Raw genomic sequence first — 18,193 nt, 5'->3', positions numbered from 1 at the left:
CTGCGCCAGAAAAATACCTGTGCAAGCCGTTTTAGCCATGAAGTAGTCATTCTATAATATATGACTGTAGAATAGAGATGATCGATTTTAAGAGATGTAGGAATTATTGCTGAACCCTGAATAACGTGTAATTGATATCCCATTGGACAATAAATTAGTCACGATGATCAATAATAATACAATTTTACTATAAGAGGATACATACTGTATTCTTCCCATAAACAGGGATACACCATCCATGAGGCGAGTTGAGCCTCTTGCCTCAGGCCACACCATCTGCAGCAAGATGGGGAGCAGCATCAAGGGAGAAGTCACCTGCTACAAAGCAGAGCTTGACACTTAAAAAGTCATCATCGGTGTGAGACTCACATACTAAAAAAATAACCTGTTATATTATTACTGCATGGGGTGCCGTTCTGTAGCTCACCTCAATAGTTCAGGTTCACCCCCTGCCTATACAATAAAATAGTAGTATAAGGTCCGACAGATGTGATACACGTAAAGGATCAGCGCTCCCAGCAATCATGTGACTCGGAGTTGTCAGTTCCACAAGATGAAACATTTATTTATTGTAAATAAATATATAAACGTTTCATCTTGTGGAACTGACAACTCCGAGTCACATGATTGCTGGGAGCGCTGATCCTTTACGTGTATCACATCTGTCGGACCTTATACTACTTGGAATCTTCCACGTCTTTTCCTGGAATACGGAGGGGAGCAAGGTACACAGGAACACGATGAATACACAAGGAGAGCGCTCCTCTTTGTCTTTTCTGTCTGTTGCATCTCTCTACTGGAGGGTGGAGTGTGGACTCGCGCTTACCCCCTTCCCAGGCTTTTATTTATACAATAAAATGTAAGATTTATATATAAATTGATGTGGTGTGGTTTAGTATCCTCTTCATGTGTATAATGATGGATCCAATTTTTGTTCTAAATTCATATTTTCGATATACTCTGCAAAGAAGTCATCAGAGTTGTACTATACAGACTGTATTCATACAGTATTCCAGAGGGGTCCTGCCATGACAGCTCATACCCATACGTACCCTTAAGGGATGTGTACATCATAGAGGGGTGTCTGGCACTTGGGATTTCTACTTTCTACTGTCTGGCACTTGGGTATCTACTAGAAATGTTATGCTGGATACACATTTGTTTCACCTAAGAAAAAAAACTGTAAAAACACAGAAAATGTAAATTCATGACATAAAAAGAGGTTCCTTACCAGCCTATCTGGATACACTCCAGCACGGAGCAGCGATGCTTTCCAGCTATCCACTTCTTCCTGGGAGTCGCAGGCAAGTTCCAGGCATTTGTAATCTTTGTAAACATTCCTAGAACCCACAAAAGTCAGAGAAGCAGTGAAAAAACTCAACAGCAGAAAACACACAAGTTCTTTTTTAAAATCTAATATCCTGGTGTTATACTGGAAGATTATAATATGCAGAAAACCACAAATAAAATTAAAGCCAACAAAACTGGAGAGAACGGGCAAAAGAAAGTGATCAGAGTAGCTCCTGACAGCAAAATCTGCAGCGGATCAAGTTGGGTTTCAATGTCAGGTTCTCTAAATGATTTTTGCCACAATTACTGCTGTAGTGTCAAACTGATGCATTTCCACCTTAGTGCTGTCATGGACTGGAGGTCACACATTAAAGGCCAATCAAGAAATTTCTGAAACAAGTTCTTCTAAAAACCTGCAGCAGCAACCACCGTAAATTGGGCGTTTTTTATGGCAGCGTAGCTGGAGAGATTGCATTGCATCTACTGCTGCTTTGCAACCTCTGAATTCTTCACCAAGTGCTGCAAACTTCTTGTTTTGCGTCAAAATCTTATCTACTATGTGACTACTGTACATTGCGGCAGATTACCTGACAGTGGATATACAGCCAACCTATTGCAAGTATCTGTAGTGTGACCCCAACCAGCTAAAGACTGCTACATCACAAAAATAAGATAATGGTGCAAACACCTGTACCATGCAGACCTCCAGCAGTTCCATTGGAAAAAAAAAAATCTCTGCTTTTATCTATATCACTGCACCCTTTAAGTTCTACTATAATTATTCCAAACACTAATTTTCCAAAGGGGTTTAGAATATGAAGGGCAAGAGACATTGTAATTTGGTACAGAGATATTGGGGCACATTTACTTAGACGAGGAGTCGTGCGATATCCACTAGGTGTCGCTGCTGCGCCGAGGTCCGCCGGAGTTCACCATCCTCTTCCTGGTGCATGTAAGTGTGGGTCAAGCGACACTTTAAAAAAAATAAAATAGCGCATTTTTTCCGACTCCAGCTGTAACAGACTAAAAAGACGCGTCATGCGCTCTGCCAGCCGCTGCACACTATGATGCGCGGTTTTGCTGCTTATGACGTCATAGCGTGCGCTGGCCGGCAGATTGCATGGACGCTTCTCTGCTGGCTGTTGCAGCATAGAGAAGACAGAAGGGGAGCCGCGGGGACCAGAGCATTTTTGGTTCACTTTGTTCCTATATAACAATAGCACCTTTTAGTGCAAATTTATAGTGCCCCCTTTTTATAAGTTGCCCCTTTAGGGTCTCTGCAGCTTTAAGTTAGATGAACCCTACTAACATTATGAATTAGAGCCTGTTTTAGTTTATTATATGAGCCATTGAACAGATAGTTAGCTTATGGTCCATTTTATTTTATAGTTAATGCCCCCTTTTCTATATAACTAGAGCCCACTTTAGAATATATAGTGATCCCCTTTAATAGCTAGAGCCGCTAGACTTTAATAAGAATGAATGTCCAATAACAAAATAAACTTACATAGACATAAAGAAGCCAGCTCACCCTGGTTATACTGCTTGCCACACAGGCACTCGGCAATCCCCCGAAGTATGGTATAACAATAGAAACATGCAAACTCCTAGCACTCAAAAAAGGTCATAGCAGGCAAAATCTTCTTTATTGGACATAAAAGCCAACAATACTATTGGGAAGAGGCACAGTAACCTTGTGTCTGTACCTGATAGTATTGTTTTAAAAATAACCGTTTACTCACCTATTCATGCTCCACAGCAGACATCAGACACATACAACACTGATAGGCAACATTGGGCATGATTTAGTAACGTCATCAAGTCGCCTGCAGGGGATGTTGTTATCGTGCGCATATTGCAGATATGTCTTGCCCTGATACATGCTTCAACTATATTGGTATCAAACATACATATAGTTAAATGTAAAGGGACCTGATCTGCAATTGGTTCAGGAGACCCGGCTGGATCCCATGCCTGGTTGGGGAAAGTTGTTTTTTGTGTTGCTTAACAATTTAAGTTACTATAAAAAAAAGTCTCTAATCCAACTTATAAAATATTTCTCATAGAAGATAAATCTATGGTAATTGATGAAGGGAACTAATACGTGGAAGTGATAATTATATGCAACAATCCAGGGTCACTCAGAAAGAGCAAGCTCTTCAAAACAGTGATTTCACAAAGGTCAAGCCCTGTGATTACAGGAAGCAAGGGGTTTGCCTCCAGCTATGAATCCAGGGGTTACTAGGTCAGTGACAGCCAGTAAGTTTACCTTGATGCTGCAGTTTAATGTGAAGGCCACACAAGGTTACATCTGGAAATCTCAGTGTATGTATAAGGCTCTACAGCGAAATTGGCAACGATTTATCAATTGAATCATCCATTGTGTTTATCTACAGACATTATGTATAACCAGAATGAATCCTGAGGAACACCAATCTGTTTTGCAGTCTACATAGCCATATAATGCTTTTTGAAGAATTTTAAAATTTTAAGGGGATAATTTTAAATATGTAATGTAAAAGTAATACCAGATATGTCCAATGGTTAGCTTAATTGTGGACCTTAAAGGACTTCTACCAGCAGGATCAAGAATTGTACACCAAGCACACTGACATACTGGTGTCTGTCCCCTCTGGCAGGATCTGCTCTTCTTTTAGCTTCTTATTCCCTGTTTTTTTTTTTTTTTTAAAAAAGGATTTTAAAATAATGGAAATGAACCCGAGGAGCTCTGGGCTTTATAGGTTTTAATGGAGCCTGGAGTCCCTCAGGCTCATTTGCATAATTGTAAAAGCCTTTTATTCTTTAAAACAAGATTAGAGATGAGCGAACATGCTCGTCCGAGCTTGATGCACGGTCGAGCATTAGCATACTTGAAACTGCTTGTTGCTCGGACGAATACTTCGCCCGCTCGAGAAAATGGCAGCTCCCGCCGTTTTGCTTTTTGGCGGCCAGAAACAGAGCCAATCACAAGCCAGGAGACTCTGCACTCCACCCAGCATGACGTGGTACCCTTACACGTCGATAGCAGTGGTTGGCTGGCCAGATCAGGTGACCCTGGGATAGACTAGCCGCTGCCCGCGCTGCTCGGATCATTCTGTGTCTGGATGCCGCTAGGGAGAGAGCTGCTGCTGGTCAGGGAAAGCGTTAGGCTGTTCTATTAGAATAGTGTTAGGCAGGAGTGATTCTCCAAGAACCCAACAGCCCTTCTTAGGGCTACAATAACGTTCTACTTTTTTTTTTTTTTATTTGCATCTAGTACCATTTTGTGAGGAATTAGCAGGGGGACTTGCTACCGTTGTGTTTAGCTCTTAGTGGCACACATATCCACCTCAAACACCAAAGTGGGAAAATTTAGTAGGGGTTGGATTTCAATTAGGCACAGTCTGCCATTTTTCCTTTTTTATTTTACGTTTATTTTGTTTAATAACTCAGTGTCATCTCATCTGGCATAGTAGTGTGCTTTCATACTTGGCTAGAAAATAGCCATAGGAGAATCCAAACGGCTTACTTACGCCTACAGTAGCGTTATATATTTGATTTCTGGTTGATCTGCTGGTGGCTGTACTTGCTGCAGTGCATCTACTAGCCAATTGTGAGCAATTTGTAGTGAGACTTGCGACCGCTGTGTTTTGCGCTTAGTGACGCACATATCCATTGCAAAGACCGAAGTGGGAAAATTTAGTAGGGGTTGGATTTCAATTAGGCACAGTCTGCCATTTGTCCTTTTTTATTTTACGTTTATTTTGTTTAATAACTCAGCGTCATCTCATCTGGCATAGTAGTGTGCTTTCATACTTGGCTAGAAAATAGCCATAGGAGAATCCAAACGGCTTACTTACGCCTACAGTAGCGTTATATATTTGATTTCTGGTTGATCTGCTGGTGGCTGTACTTGCTGCAGTGCATCTACTAGCCAATTGTGAGCAATTTGTAGTGAGACTTGCGACCGCTGTGTTTTGCGCTTAGTGACGCACATATCCATTGCAAAGACCGAAGTGGGAAAATTTAGTAGGGGTTGGATTTCAATTAGGCACAGTCTGCCATTTTTCCTTTTTTATTTTACGTTTATTTTGTTTAATAACTCAGTGTCATCTCATCTGGCATAGTAGTGTGCTTTCATACTTGGCTAGAAAATAGCCATAGGAGAATCCAAACGGCTTACTTACGCCTACAGTAGCGTTATATATTTGATTTCTGGTTGATCTGCTGGTGGCTGTACTTGCTGCAGTGCATCTACTAGCCAATTGTGAGCAATTTGTAGTGAGACTTGCGACCACTGTGTTTTGCGCTTAGTGACGCACATATCCATTGCAAAGACCGAAGTGGGAAAATTTAGTAGGGGTTGGATTTCAATTAGGCACAGTCTGCCATTTGTCCTTTTTTATTTTACGTTTATTTTGTTTAATAACTCAGCGTCATCTCATCTGGCATAGTAGTGTGCTTTCATACTTGGCTAGAAAATAGCCATAGGAGAATCCAAACGGCTTACTTACGCCTACAGTAGCGTTATATATTTGATTTCTGGTTGATCTGCTGGTGGCTGTACTTGCTGCAGTGCATCTACTAGCCAATTGTGAGCAATTTGTAGTGAGACTTGCGACCGCTGTGTTTTGCGCTTAGTGACGCACATATCCATTGCAAAGACCGAAGTGGGAAAATTTAGTAGGGGTTGGATTTCAATTAGGCACAGTCTGCCATTTGTCCTTTTTTATTTTACGTTTATTTTGTTTAATAACTCAGCGTCATCTCATCTGGCATAGTAGTGTGCTTTCATACTTGGCTAGAAAATAGCCATAGCAATAGGATAGCATCGTTTGGTTTTAAAAACTCAAAAACACAAAAAAAAAAAAAAACACAAAAAAAAGTTAAAAAAAAATTAAAGCTATAACTCTCATTTTAAAAATGTTTAACCCGAGGGCTAGGGGTAGAGGACGAGGGCGGGGACGTGGGCGTCCAACTACTGCAGGGGTCAGAGGCCGTGGTGAGACACCACCTGCTTATGAGGGAGCAGGGGAACGCCGCAGAGCTACACTCCCTAGGTTCATGTCTGAAGTTACTGGGACTCGTGGTAGAGCACTGTTGAGGCCAGAACAGTGCGAACAGGTGATGTCGTGGATTGCTGACAATGCTTCGAGCAATTTGTCCACCAGTCAGTCTTCCACGCAGTCCACCCATGTCACCGAAATCGCCACTCCTCCAGCTCCTGCACCTCAGCCTCCTCCCCCCCAGTCTGCCCCCTCCCAGGAAAATTTGGCATTTGAACCGGCATACTCTGAGGAACTGTTTTCTGGACCCTTCCCACAGTCACAAACCACTTGTCCGGTTGCTGCTGAGCAATTTTCCGATGCCCAGGTTTTCCACCATTCACAGTCTGTGGGTGATGATGACCTTCTTGACGTAGTGGAAGTGTGTAAAGAGGTGTCCGACGATGAGGAGACACGGTTGTCAGACAGTGGGGAAGTTGTTGTCAGGGCAGGAAGTCCGAGGGGGGAGCAGACTGAGGGATCGGAGGATGATGAGGTGACAGACCCAAGCTGGGTTGAGAGGCCGGGTGAACACAGTGCTTCTGAGACGGAGGAGAGTCCTCGACCAGAACAGGTTGGAAGAGGCAGTGGTGGGGCCAGACGGAGAGGCAGGGCCAGAGCTGGTGCATCAGCGCCAAATGTGTCAACTAGTGAAGCTCCCGTGGCGAGGGCTCTTGCGGCGAGGGCTAGATCTTCAGAAGTCTGGAGGTTCTTTAAGGAAACACCGGATGACCGACGGACTGTGGTGTGCAACATTTGCCAAACCAGGCTCAGCAGGGGTTCCACCACTACTAGCTTAACTACCACCAGTATGCGCAGGCATATGAATGCTAAACACCCCACTCAGTGGCAACAAGCCCGTTCACCTCCGGCCGTGCACACCACTGCTCCTTCCCCTGTGTCAGCTGATAGTCAGCCCCCTGCCCAGGACCCTGCCACAAAAACCCCATCGTCGCCTCCACGATCCTCCACAGCATCCACCAGCGTTCAGCTCTCCATACCCCAGACTCTGGAGCGGAAACGCAAATATAGTGCAACCCACCCACACGCCCAAGCCCTTAATGTGCACATCTCCAGATTGCTTAGCCTGGAGATGCTGCCCTATAGGCTAGTAGAGACCGAGGCCTTTCGCAACCTCATGGCGGCGGCCGCCCCTCGGTATTCGGTCCCCAGCCGCCACTACTTTTCCCGATGTGCCGTCCCAGCCCTGCACCAGCACGTGTCAGACAACATCATCTGTGCCCTGACCAACGCCGTTTCTGACAAGGTCCACCTGACCACGGACACGTGGACGAGTGCTGCCGGGCAGTTCCACTATATATCGCTGACGGCACATTGGGTTAACTTGGTGGAGGCTGGGAGCGAGTCTGACCCTGCGGCTGGTCATATACTGCCGACGCCGAGGATTGCGGGGCCTACCTCGGTCCAGGTGTTTCAGGCCTACTATGCCTCCTCCTCCTCCCACCCCTCCTCCACCTCCTCCTCCGAACTACCATCCGTGGGCACGGCGCCATCAGTCGGTAGCTCTAGGCACAGCAGCAGTGCCGTCGCTAAGCGACAGCAGGCGGTGCTCAAACTGCTGAGCCTAGGCGATAAAAGGCACACCGCCCAAGAGCTATTACAGGGCATCACGGCGCAGACTGATCTGTGGCTGGCACCGCTGAACCTGAAGCCAGGCATGGTTGTGTGTGACAACGGCCGTAACCTGGTGGCGGCTCTGCAACTCGGCAGACTGACACATGTGCCATGCCTGGCCCATGTGTTAAATCTGATAGTTCAGCGTTTCCTCAAGACATACCCCAATCTGTCTGATTTGCTCACGAAGGTGCGCCGCATCTGTGCGCATTTCAGGAAGTCCAGCACAGATGCTGGCACTCTCAGGGCAGCGCAGCGCCGCCTCCAACTGCCCGCTCACCGACTGTTGTGCGACGTGCCCACGAGGTGGAATTCAACACTGACCATGTTATCCAGAGTTTACCAGCAGCGCCGAGCGATTGTAGACTGCCAGATGTCAACTTCCACCAGAACTGGTAGTCAGGTCAGTCAGCTTCCTCAAGTCTACAATGAGGAGTGGACGTGGATGTCTGATATCTGTCAGGTGCTGAGTAACTTTGAGGAGTCAACACAGATGGTCAGTGGCGATGCCGCCATCATCAGCCTCACCATCCCGCTGCTTGGCCTGTTGAAAAACTCTCTGATCAGCATGAAGTCGGAAGCTTTGCGCTCGTCACAAGAGACGGGGGAAGAAGATTCCCTTGTTGATAGCCAAAGCACCCTCAGGTCTGTTTCTCAGCGCATATCGGAGGAGGTGGAGGTGGAGGAGGATGAGGAGGAAGAGGAGGAGAATGTTGGCGAGACACAAGAGGGGACCATTGTTGAGTCCTTCACTGTTCAGCGTGTATGGGCAGAAGAAGAGGAGTTGGAGGAGTTGGAGGAGGAGGAAATGGACAGTCAGGCCAGTGAGGGGAGTGAATTCTTACGCGTTGGTACTCTGGCGCATATGGCAGATTTCATGCTAGGCTGCCTATCCCGTGACCCTCGCGTTCAAAGAATTTATTCCAGCACCGATTACTGGGTGTTCACTCTCCTGGACCCACGGTACAAGCAAAATCTTTCCACTCTCATCCCTGCAGAGGAAAGGAGTGTGAGAATGCATGAATACCAGCAGGTCCTGGTGCACAAGCTGAAACAGTATTTCCCTTCTGACAGCGCTAGCGGCAGAGTGCGTAGTTCTGCAGGACAAGTAGCGAGGGAGAGTAGGCGAGCAGGCAGCTTGTCCAGCACTGGCAAGGGTACGCTTTACAAGGCTTTTGCCAGCTTTATGTCACCCCAGCAAGACACTGTCACCTGTGCCCAGTCTCGGCAGAGTAGGGCTGATCTTTACAGAAAGATGGTGAGGGAGTACGTAGCTGACCATACCATCGTCCTAAATGATCACACAGCTCCCTACAACTACTGGGTTTCAAAGCTGGACATGTGGCACGAACTGGCGCTGTACGCCTTGGAGGTTCTTGCCTGCCCTGCCGCTAGCGTCTTGTCCGAGCGGGTTTTCAGTGCAGCTGGTGGCATCATCACCGATAAGCGTACACGCCTGTCGACTGACAGCGCTGACAGGCTGACGCTTATTAAGATGAATAAAGCCTGGATTTCTCATAATTTCCAATCTCCACCAGGTGAAGGAAGCTCAACCTGAATAATTGATCCACTCCTCCTCCTCCTCATTTTCCTCCTTCTCCTCCTCTTTGTACAGTAAAGCAGAGGAAACTGGCTATTTTTTGACAGGGCCCACTGGCTCTAGCTATAGTACTTTATGCATTTAATTTTTCTGGAGGGCCACCTACCCGGTCCTCTGTTTTAAACAATTTTTAGGAGTGCCACATACAGGCACTCAATCTATTCAATTTTTCTGGAGGGCCACCTACCCGGTCCTCTGTTTTAAACAATTTTTGGGAGTGCCACATACAGGCACTCAATCTATTCAATTTTTCTGGAGGGCCACCTACCTGCTCCTCTGGTTTGAAAATTTTTTTGGACTGCCACATACAGGCACTCAATCTATTCCATTTTACTGGAGGGCCACCTACCTGCTCCTCTGGTTTGAAAAATTTTTGGGACTGCCACATACAGGCACTATCCAAATTAAATTGTCTCCATAGCAGCCTCCACACGTTGTCTCCATTGCTACCTCCAAAAGTCGTCCATATAGCTGCCTCCATACATCGTCCCTTTATCAAACGAGGTGTGTCAGGCAGAAATTTGGGTTGTTTTCATGGATTCCACATCAAAGTTGTTAACTTTGTCGCCACCCTGCTGTGTTATCCACAAAATATACTGGCAAACTTTTATCATTTACCAATATTATTTCAGCGCTTCTTGCGCATCTGTTTACATTCCCCTCACCTGGCATATCCTAAACTTATAAGAACGCTACTACACTTGATCTTATACAAAAGGTTCTTAGAAGTGCTGTTTGGGGAGTAGCCTAGAGACAGGGGCTTGGATTGGCGAAAGCTCGCCTGGCAGCGGAGCGCCAGCTCCATGCGCATCAGCCGCTTCTTGCGCATCTGTTTACATTCCCCTCACCCGCCATATCCCAAACTTATAAGAACGCTACTACACTTAACTTGGTGCAGGCTGGGACCGAGTCTGACCCTGGGGCTGGTCATATACTGCCGACGCAGAGAATTGCGGGGCCTACCTCGGTCCAGGTCTCAAAGGCCTACTATACCTCCTCCCAACCCTCCTCCTCCTCCGAATTACCATCCGTGGGCATGGCGCCATCAGTCGGTAGCTCTAGGCACAGCAGCAGTGCCGTCGCTAAGCGACAGCAGGCGGTGCTCAAACTGCTGAGCCTAGGCGATAAAAGGCACACCGCCCAAGAGCTATTACAGGGCATTCCACATCAAACTTGTTAACTTTGTCGCCACCCTGCTGTGTAATCCACAAAATATACTTGCAAACTTTTATCATTTACCGATATTATTTCAGCGCTTCTTGCGCATCTGTTTACATTCCCCTCACCCGGCATATCCTAAACTTATAAGAACGCTACTACACTTGATCTTATACAAAAGGTTCTTAGAAGTGCTGTTTGGGGAGTAGCCTAGAGACAGGGGCTTGGATTGGCGAAAGCTCGCCTGGCAGCGGAGCACCAGCTCCATGCCAAGATCCAACTAACATAGTTTTAACTGCAGCACCTTTAATCTACTACTAGTTCACTGCCTCCATACATGGTCCCCTTATCAAACGAGCTGTGTCAGGCAGAATTTTGGGTTGTTTTCATGGTTTTCATGTTAACTTTGTCGCCACCCTGCTGTGTAATCCACAAAATATACTGGCAAACTTTTATCATGTACCGATATTATTTGAGCGCTTCTTGCTCACCTCCTTTGGTTCCTCTCTGCCTGAGTCCATTTAGGGTATGTCGCCATGCCACTCTCTAGCCTGCTGCCGCTGCCTCTGCATGCCGTCCCCTATAGTGTCAGGGTCAATTATTGCATGTTTTAGATGCTATCTAGCTTCATTCTGTCACTCTGTCATGGCCATGCTGTTGCCCATAATTTTGGCATAATGATGCGATTATGCAGCCTCAGAGGCATCCATGCATGCTGCCCCTGCTGTTTCCTGTACATTTCCGTGGTGTTTCCATCCTTTTCTGAGGTTCCCAGGTGTTTGGCCAAGCTTCCCTGTGCAGAGCCTTGGTCCCCTTGAGAAATGCTCGAGTCTCCCATTGACTTCAATGGGGTTCGTTATTCGAGACGAGCACTCGAGCATCGGGAAAAGTTCGTCTCGAATAACGAGTACCCGAGCATTTTAGTGCTCGCTCATCTCTAAACAAGATCCTACCAGAGAGGGCAAACAACTGCATGTCAGTGTGCGTGGTGTAAAATCCTTTATCCTGGTTGTAGATGAAAATGATAGTTTATTATAACACTTCACAATTCTATGCTCTCTGTTCTGTTTGAAATTCTGGATGGAAAAAAAATCCTACAAGAAGCGTTCATGACACTGGAAGCCGAGCAGGCAACACAATGGGGCAGATTTATCAAGCAGTCTGAAAGTCAGAATATTTCCAATTGCCCATGGCAACCAATCACAGCTCCCCTTTAAAATATTCATGAGCACTGGTGAAATGAAAGCTGAGCTGTGATTGGTTGCCATGGGCAACTGGAAATATTCTGACTTTCAGACTGCTTGATAAATCTGCCCCAATGAGTGAGGGCTTTTGGTCACCTTTTGGTGTCTGCATCCATCAGGGTTCCGATTGCTTGAATGTTTAGTGTACAGTTATCTGATAAGTATGAAGAAGTATGTAAGTGTTTGACCGGTTTCAGTATCTACAGGCTTGAAACAAAGTTGGGGACAGAAGTGAAGACGTTATGTGTCTGGAATTATATTTGTGAAGCGATCCATCTGCTCCTAGTTAACTCAAGTGTATGACTAACATTTTCTAACTAGGCGTGTCCCCTTTTTCGGGCACTGAAAACCAGATCTTCATTCATTAAATTAACCCATTTACTTTCTATGAAGAACAAATCCTACTGTTAGTTTTCAGTATTTTTTTTTAAATTAAAGTTAAATCTTTATTCTGTTTGACCATGTAATGAAGGAGGAGCCATAAGAAGTAATAAGTGACCTGTGAGAGAAACACACAGGCCCACATTTATAAAAAAAACACTGGGTGCAGTTTGCCTGTGTAATGTGCAGGGTGTACAAGATTCATAATTTGTGGTGCACGTTCTTTATGAAGCTGGCGCCCCCTGCACCGAGTGCACCAATTTTTCATTGGATGACACCTTTAACATTGTGTGACACAATTCTGTTGGACGCGGAATCTGTTCCTTTTAGTCCAGAATTTTGTTTTGCTTGGGTATAGTGCAGCCCACAACACAAATGTGACTTTATAAATATGTGAGTAAGCAGTTTGCACTGAAAAGAACATTCAAAGTCAGACAAAAAACTGGTGCAGGGACCTTAATGACTAAAAACAGTGCAAACTACACTATGTGCAGTTTGCCTGTGTAGTGTGTAGACTGCGCCAGATTTAGGATTACTGGCACACGTTCTGCATGAATCTTTTTGGTGCACCTTAGGGCATGCAACACATTTCGGTCTGACTTTGCATGATAAATGTGGCGCACGATCCGACTGAGCACAAGAACGCCTATTTCAGTGCAGAAATTTGTGTTGCATGATGACTAGTGCAGCCGCACCACAAAACGGTCGCGTGCGACACTAATGTGGCATGGACACTTCTTAAACAACTGTAGAAGCAGTTTGCACTGAAAAGAACATGCAGAAAACTGGCGCAAGGACCTTAGTAAATGTGGTTATGTAGTAAACATGTGGTCCATGGATGAAAGACTTCCTAAAATATGCTGAAAAAATCAGGTAAATGATTTCATAGAATAACCATATGACAAGATTTTCCATAAAACTGGCCACACATGGCTGAAGGCTATCTCCCCTGTTCCTGAAAAACATGCACCCTCAGCTTCAATGCAGATAGAAGAAAACATTTCTTCTGACAGGCAGCGATGGTGGAGTCTTATCCATGAGAACATAAGGAAAAGACAACTGATGATCTTGCCTGGCAGAGGATGGGGAGAGGGAAGGAATACATACTAATTATATACAAGACCAATCCCATCAAATCCCATCATATTCTTCTGATAATCCTCTTATCTTTATGGCTTGTTTAAGATAGAAACTAATATAGTAAAAACCACTATAAAGACTCTCCAATGTTATCTACAACACACAGCTATATGTAGTATTTCCTATACTGGAGGACTTTAGTTGGGGGCATACCCTCTCTAAAGTCTTGTGTCAAATATATCCCTCTTCAGATCCTCATGAAATATTTACCAACATACTCATAAAACACCAGAACTTTCCTTATCATAAAACTACAAAAAATGACTCTTCAGAGCTAAGAGAGAAACTACTTTGCCATTTTACACATACCTGTCATACAGTAATAATGCCGGAGTGCAGGGAATAAAATAAACTATACATGTAAGTTTAGAGCTTGATATATAATCTGGGCTGCAATAGTTAAAAACAACTTATAAAATGCTACAAATCTATTCACACAAGACACTTAGGGATACTCATTCTCATGAGCTCTGAGGTCCCAATTGTTGGACCACAAGATTTATAGAATAGGGGATACATGGGACTGGGAAAACCCTTTTAAGTGAATTGATGTTGTTAGCTTTCTACATATTTTTCTTCTGCCTGTAGATAATCCTTAGGTTCAGAAAATATCAATTCAAGTGATCTAATGTACAACAGAAAGTAAGTGAACAAAAATCTAGAACATTTCAGTTTCAAAAGTAAAAGTGAATGATTTCTATTTGTTCCAGTGAACTTCTGGAAACCATCACACTATTGGTAAAGTAATAGAGGAAACATGCCAAAAGCAACAAGCAAAATATGTAATATCAATTACTTTAGGGGAATCAAAAAGTTACAAAGTCAGTAGTTTGGAAAAGATAAAAAATATTTTCTTTACGGGAATACAAAACTTTGGAAGTAAACAGTTATAATTCTATGAAAAGAGGGAATACAAGCTGGAAAGGAAATGTCTTCAGTCCTTGAGAAACCTCATCCTAAGAGATTGATCGTTATTAAAAACCTTTCATTCCATTTTTGCCCACATTGGGACACATCTCATGCTAAACACTAAGCGTACGGTCACACTTTTATGTTTGATTTAGTTTTTCAAGCCAAAACCCATTGGGGGTCATCAATGAGGAAACCTACAAAGACAAATAGTGCTATACAACTTTCCCCATTTTTATCTTATTCACTCCTGGTTTTTGCTTTATATTACAGCATAAAATAACCTTAATATGGAAGCACACCTTACCAAGTGCAACATCAAACTACAACAAACTGCAAAAAAACAAACTATATTTAAAAAATAGAAAAACAGAAATGACTATATGTTTTAGCAAGGTCATGACTAATACCTGGTCACATCTCCTCTAGGTTTGGGCCTACCTTCTGAAATACCATTAGAAGCATATGGGGTCAATTTCTAGGATCACTATGGTCAGTACTGCTTGCAGTATGGGACTCCCTGCATAAGAACTTTATATTCCTGAGCTCAGAAATTAAAACTGGATCTTGGCGTTCAGAGGTCTGGTTTCCACAAAAAACTTCATATAAACTAGATATAAAATGTATGCATCTAAAAAAATATTGTTTTGTCTTGTACAGATGTTAATTTCATTATCATTACCCTTCTTCTTGGAAGGACCTGCCCATATGGGTCAGACAGAAGATAATTAATGGGTTATTCCCACGAAGACAAGTTTCTTATATGTACTCAGGATAATAAACTAACACATTCTCTAATTCACTGCTATTAACAAAAATGCAGCATTTCACAGATATAAGTCCAATCTGTCTCTGTCACTCCTGGTGTACACAATTTCAGTTGCCCCTAGACACAACCCTGTAACTTCTGACTTGAGGGTCAGTCCGCCATCTTGGATTTTGCCATGCTTGCTAAATTTCTGTGTCTCTCTACTGTGTGCCTGTAGCCACGCCCCCTGCACGGAGCTCAGTGACACTCACTGATCACTTCCTGCCAGCACATCCTGAGCAGAGAGAGAGGAACTGCAAACTACAAAATACAAGGAGATAAGTGATCCAGGGGCAGGGGAAGGCAGGCACGGAGACGTAGCAGGCTGAAAGTGTGTAGTAGGCATCTCATGCATCTCTGATCTGTTTCATCTCTCTTTCTATGTGTCAGTATGTTAGTACCATGTGAGAAGCCAGATAAAAGTGTATATACACCTGTACCCTGATAATCTAACCACACTATCACCCCATAGAACAAGATGGATAATCTGCTTAGAGAGGACCATACCTTGGGATTCTGCACTGAGCAGCCTAGGGAGTAATAGGAGTTAAAACAGCAAAAACACTGAGTAAAATTGTAAAGTAAGGGGTTAAAACATCACTAGGGGATTGAAATGTGAGAATTTTCTTTTGTGGAAAAACCCCTTTAACTTTTTCCAAATAATATTGTTTCCTTACATTGTCTCAGCTGGTGACCCCCCCTAAATGTGTAGTAACCCCCCACGTGGTTGATTGTAAACAAAGTGAAGTGCTCTGCATTTCCAAGCTGAGGCTACATGTACACGAACATTGCTCACAAATATGACCCTCATTCCTACGGCCACCTGTATGAGCTGCAAATTATGGAGAAGGTCCGACTCCTGGCTGCATTTGCAGACTCCAATGACTAAGGCTGCAAACCACGGGTCCATTGTTTACAGGCTGTGAAAAGTACACGTGTATTTGTAGGAGGCCTAATGATAAGGATAGATATATACATGTACAGTATTCCAAAACTCACATCAATTATCATGTTGTTTGGATCTGCATTAGCTGCCTTAATGCTCCTTGCTTCCAACAGCAAAAATTGCTCCCATATTGCAATATGACTGCGGTTTTCGAAGAGATTATCTACATTCTGTTTTAAGAACACTTTAGAAAACACACTGTTTAGCCTGCCAACGCTGACTCTTTTACATCCAGGAGGTGTTCCCTATCTTTACCAATCTTTGTATGAATGTGGAGTAGTAGAAAGCTGCAGTGTAACTATGCATACATGATTGAGGAAACGTCTGAGGATCACATTATATGAGAACCATATGAGAACTCAAATATCTCAGAACAGCAAGGAAAGGGAGCAGGGGCAGAGAGGGACAGTCAAAGGAAGAAGGGAGTAATATAGTAAGATCATTCTCGCGTTCTTTGACAGTGATGTTTTGCTAAGCATTTTAGTGATCCCTAGCTCCAACTATTTACATGTCAAAACAACATGGCTGAGACTCCCTGATATATTAAAGGGGTATTCCCATCTGAGGTTTTACATTTAATTTAATTCATTTGCCATAAGTAAACATTTCTTCAATTGGATGTTATTAAAAAATGTTCCTGTGTGAAGATAATTTCTCATAAATGTAGCCATGTTGTCCCTTAGAAATGAGAAAATTTCCTCGGATACGACCACCTCACATTTTGGCAGCAATGGCCAGACATGCGCTATTGAGTCCTGCCTGACCACTTGGATTCAGCAATCATTACCACAGGACGGCTGTGTGGCATGTAGTAACTCCCGGACATTTCAAATACAAAAACCTTTTGTTTCTCTGTGCAATCCCTCCAGCAGAGGTGGTTGTATCCAAGGAGTTAGTCCTGTTTGTAAGGGACCATATGACTACATTTAAGAGAAATTATCTTCACCCAGGTACATTTTTTTTAATAACATCTAATTGAAGAAATGTTTATATATGGCAGATTAATGAAACTGAATGTGCATGCCCAGACAAGAATACCCCTTTAACTGTAAAAGAGGAAATTGACTACAAAAAAACTTTCTATGGGTATTTACTATATGAAGGGATCTACTAGTAAGATCAGCACAGACACATATAGTGGTTTAAACATTACATTATGAAGAAGTATTCAACTAAAGGTAATATATTTACAGCAGCCAAACATTTTAAAAAGATGTCAAATGTGCAATTTGGATACAATGGGGGGGGGGGGGATTTACTAAGACTATTGAGCGCCAGTCTTCATTTTCCTCCTGTAGGGGCACTGAATTCAGATAGAATAAGCTCTGGCCTCTTAGTATATCTGGAGGTATGTTCCGCTGCCAGGTTAGAGCTCAAGTAGTATACACCAGAGATTGATATCTGACAAAAATGTCGGAAATGGAGCCTTGCAGCGGGGACCTGGTTTCAAGTCCCAGGGTCAACATCTGCATGTTCCCTCTGTGTTTGCGTGGGTTTTTTCGGGGTCCTCCGGTTAAAGAGTAAGTCTGCAGCGGGATCTTTTTGCTGTTTTGAAGTTTCCATGCCTGAGAAGCCAAGGTGATCCCTTGCACAGACTAATCCCTATATCCACATCCCTCCTTCAAGGAAGGTGAGCTGACTTTTTCTTTTCCATTTGTGTGTATAGCACATCTATGTTTCCAGATGATCCAGCTTCCCTTTCCCTTCTTCACATTAATGAGATAATTCCAGTGTTATGACTTGAAAGGGGGAAGGGTAGGGTCATCAAGAAGGGAGGATTTAGACTAGATTGGAGGTTAGCTTCTTCCTAATTTTACAGAGCTATAAGGTATAATGTAATATGTTAGAAGATAAATTCCCAGTAATGCGTAGATGCATGGTATTCTCATTGTAGTCACTCCCTCTTACAGCATGTGAGCTCCAATAATACACAAACAAATCTGAGTGGAAATCCCAGACCTCTGCCATTGCCCTGCACATGTGACAGTAGAATAAAGGCTTCCTCGACTCATAGATCTTCTGAGCCAGCACTGGGAATCTCTCGCACAGCTAAGGGAA

The 18,193-nt window shown here is 43.8% G+C and overlaps 1 protein-coding gene across 1 annotated transcript in view; it reads right to left on the bottom strand.

The window, feature by feature from the left end:
* The window catches only part of DNM3 (dynamin 3), a 154,868-nt gene that overhangs the window by 39,728 nt on the left and 96,947 nt on the right, over nt 1–18,193 (bottom strand). The window contains exon 12 of the mRNA XM_072129170.1: nt 1,232–1,340. Within this exon, the coding sequence (XP_071985271.1) occupies nt 1,232–1,340 (109 nt within the window). The remainder of the gene's footprint in view (nt 1–1,231; nt 1,341–18,193) is intronic.

The sequence above is a fragment of the Engystomops pustulosus genome, chromosome 10, assembly GCF_040894005.1.
Source record: "Engystomops pustulosus chromosome 10, aEngPut4.maternal, whole genome shotgun sequence".
Lineage (NCBI taxonomy): Eukaryota > Metazoa > Chordata > Amphibia > Anura > Leptodactylidae > Engystomops > Engystomops pustulosus.
Note: the sequence above shows the minus strand (reverse complement) of the source record. Positions and strands in the feature narration are given on the sequence as shown.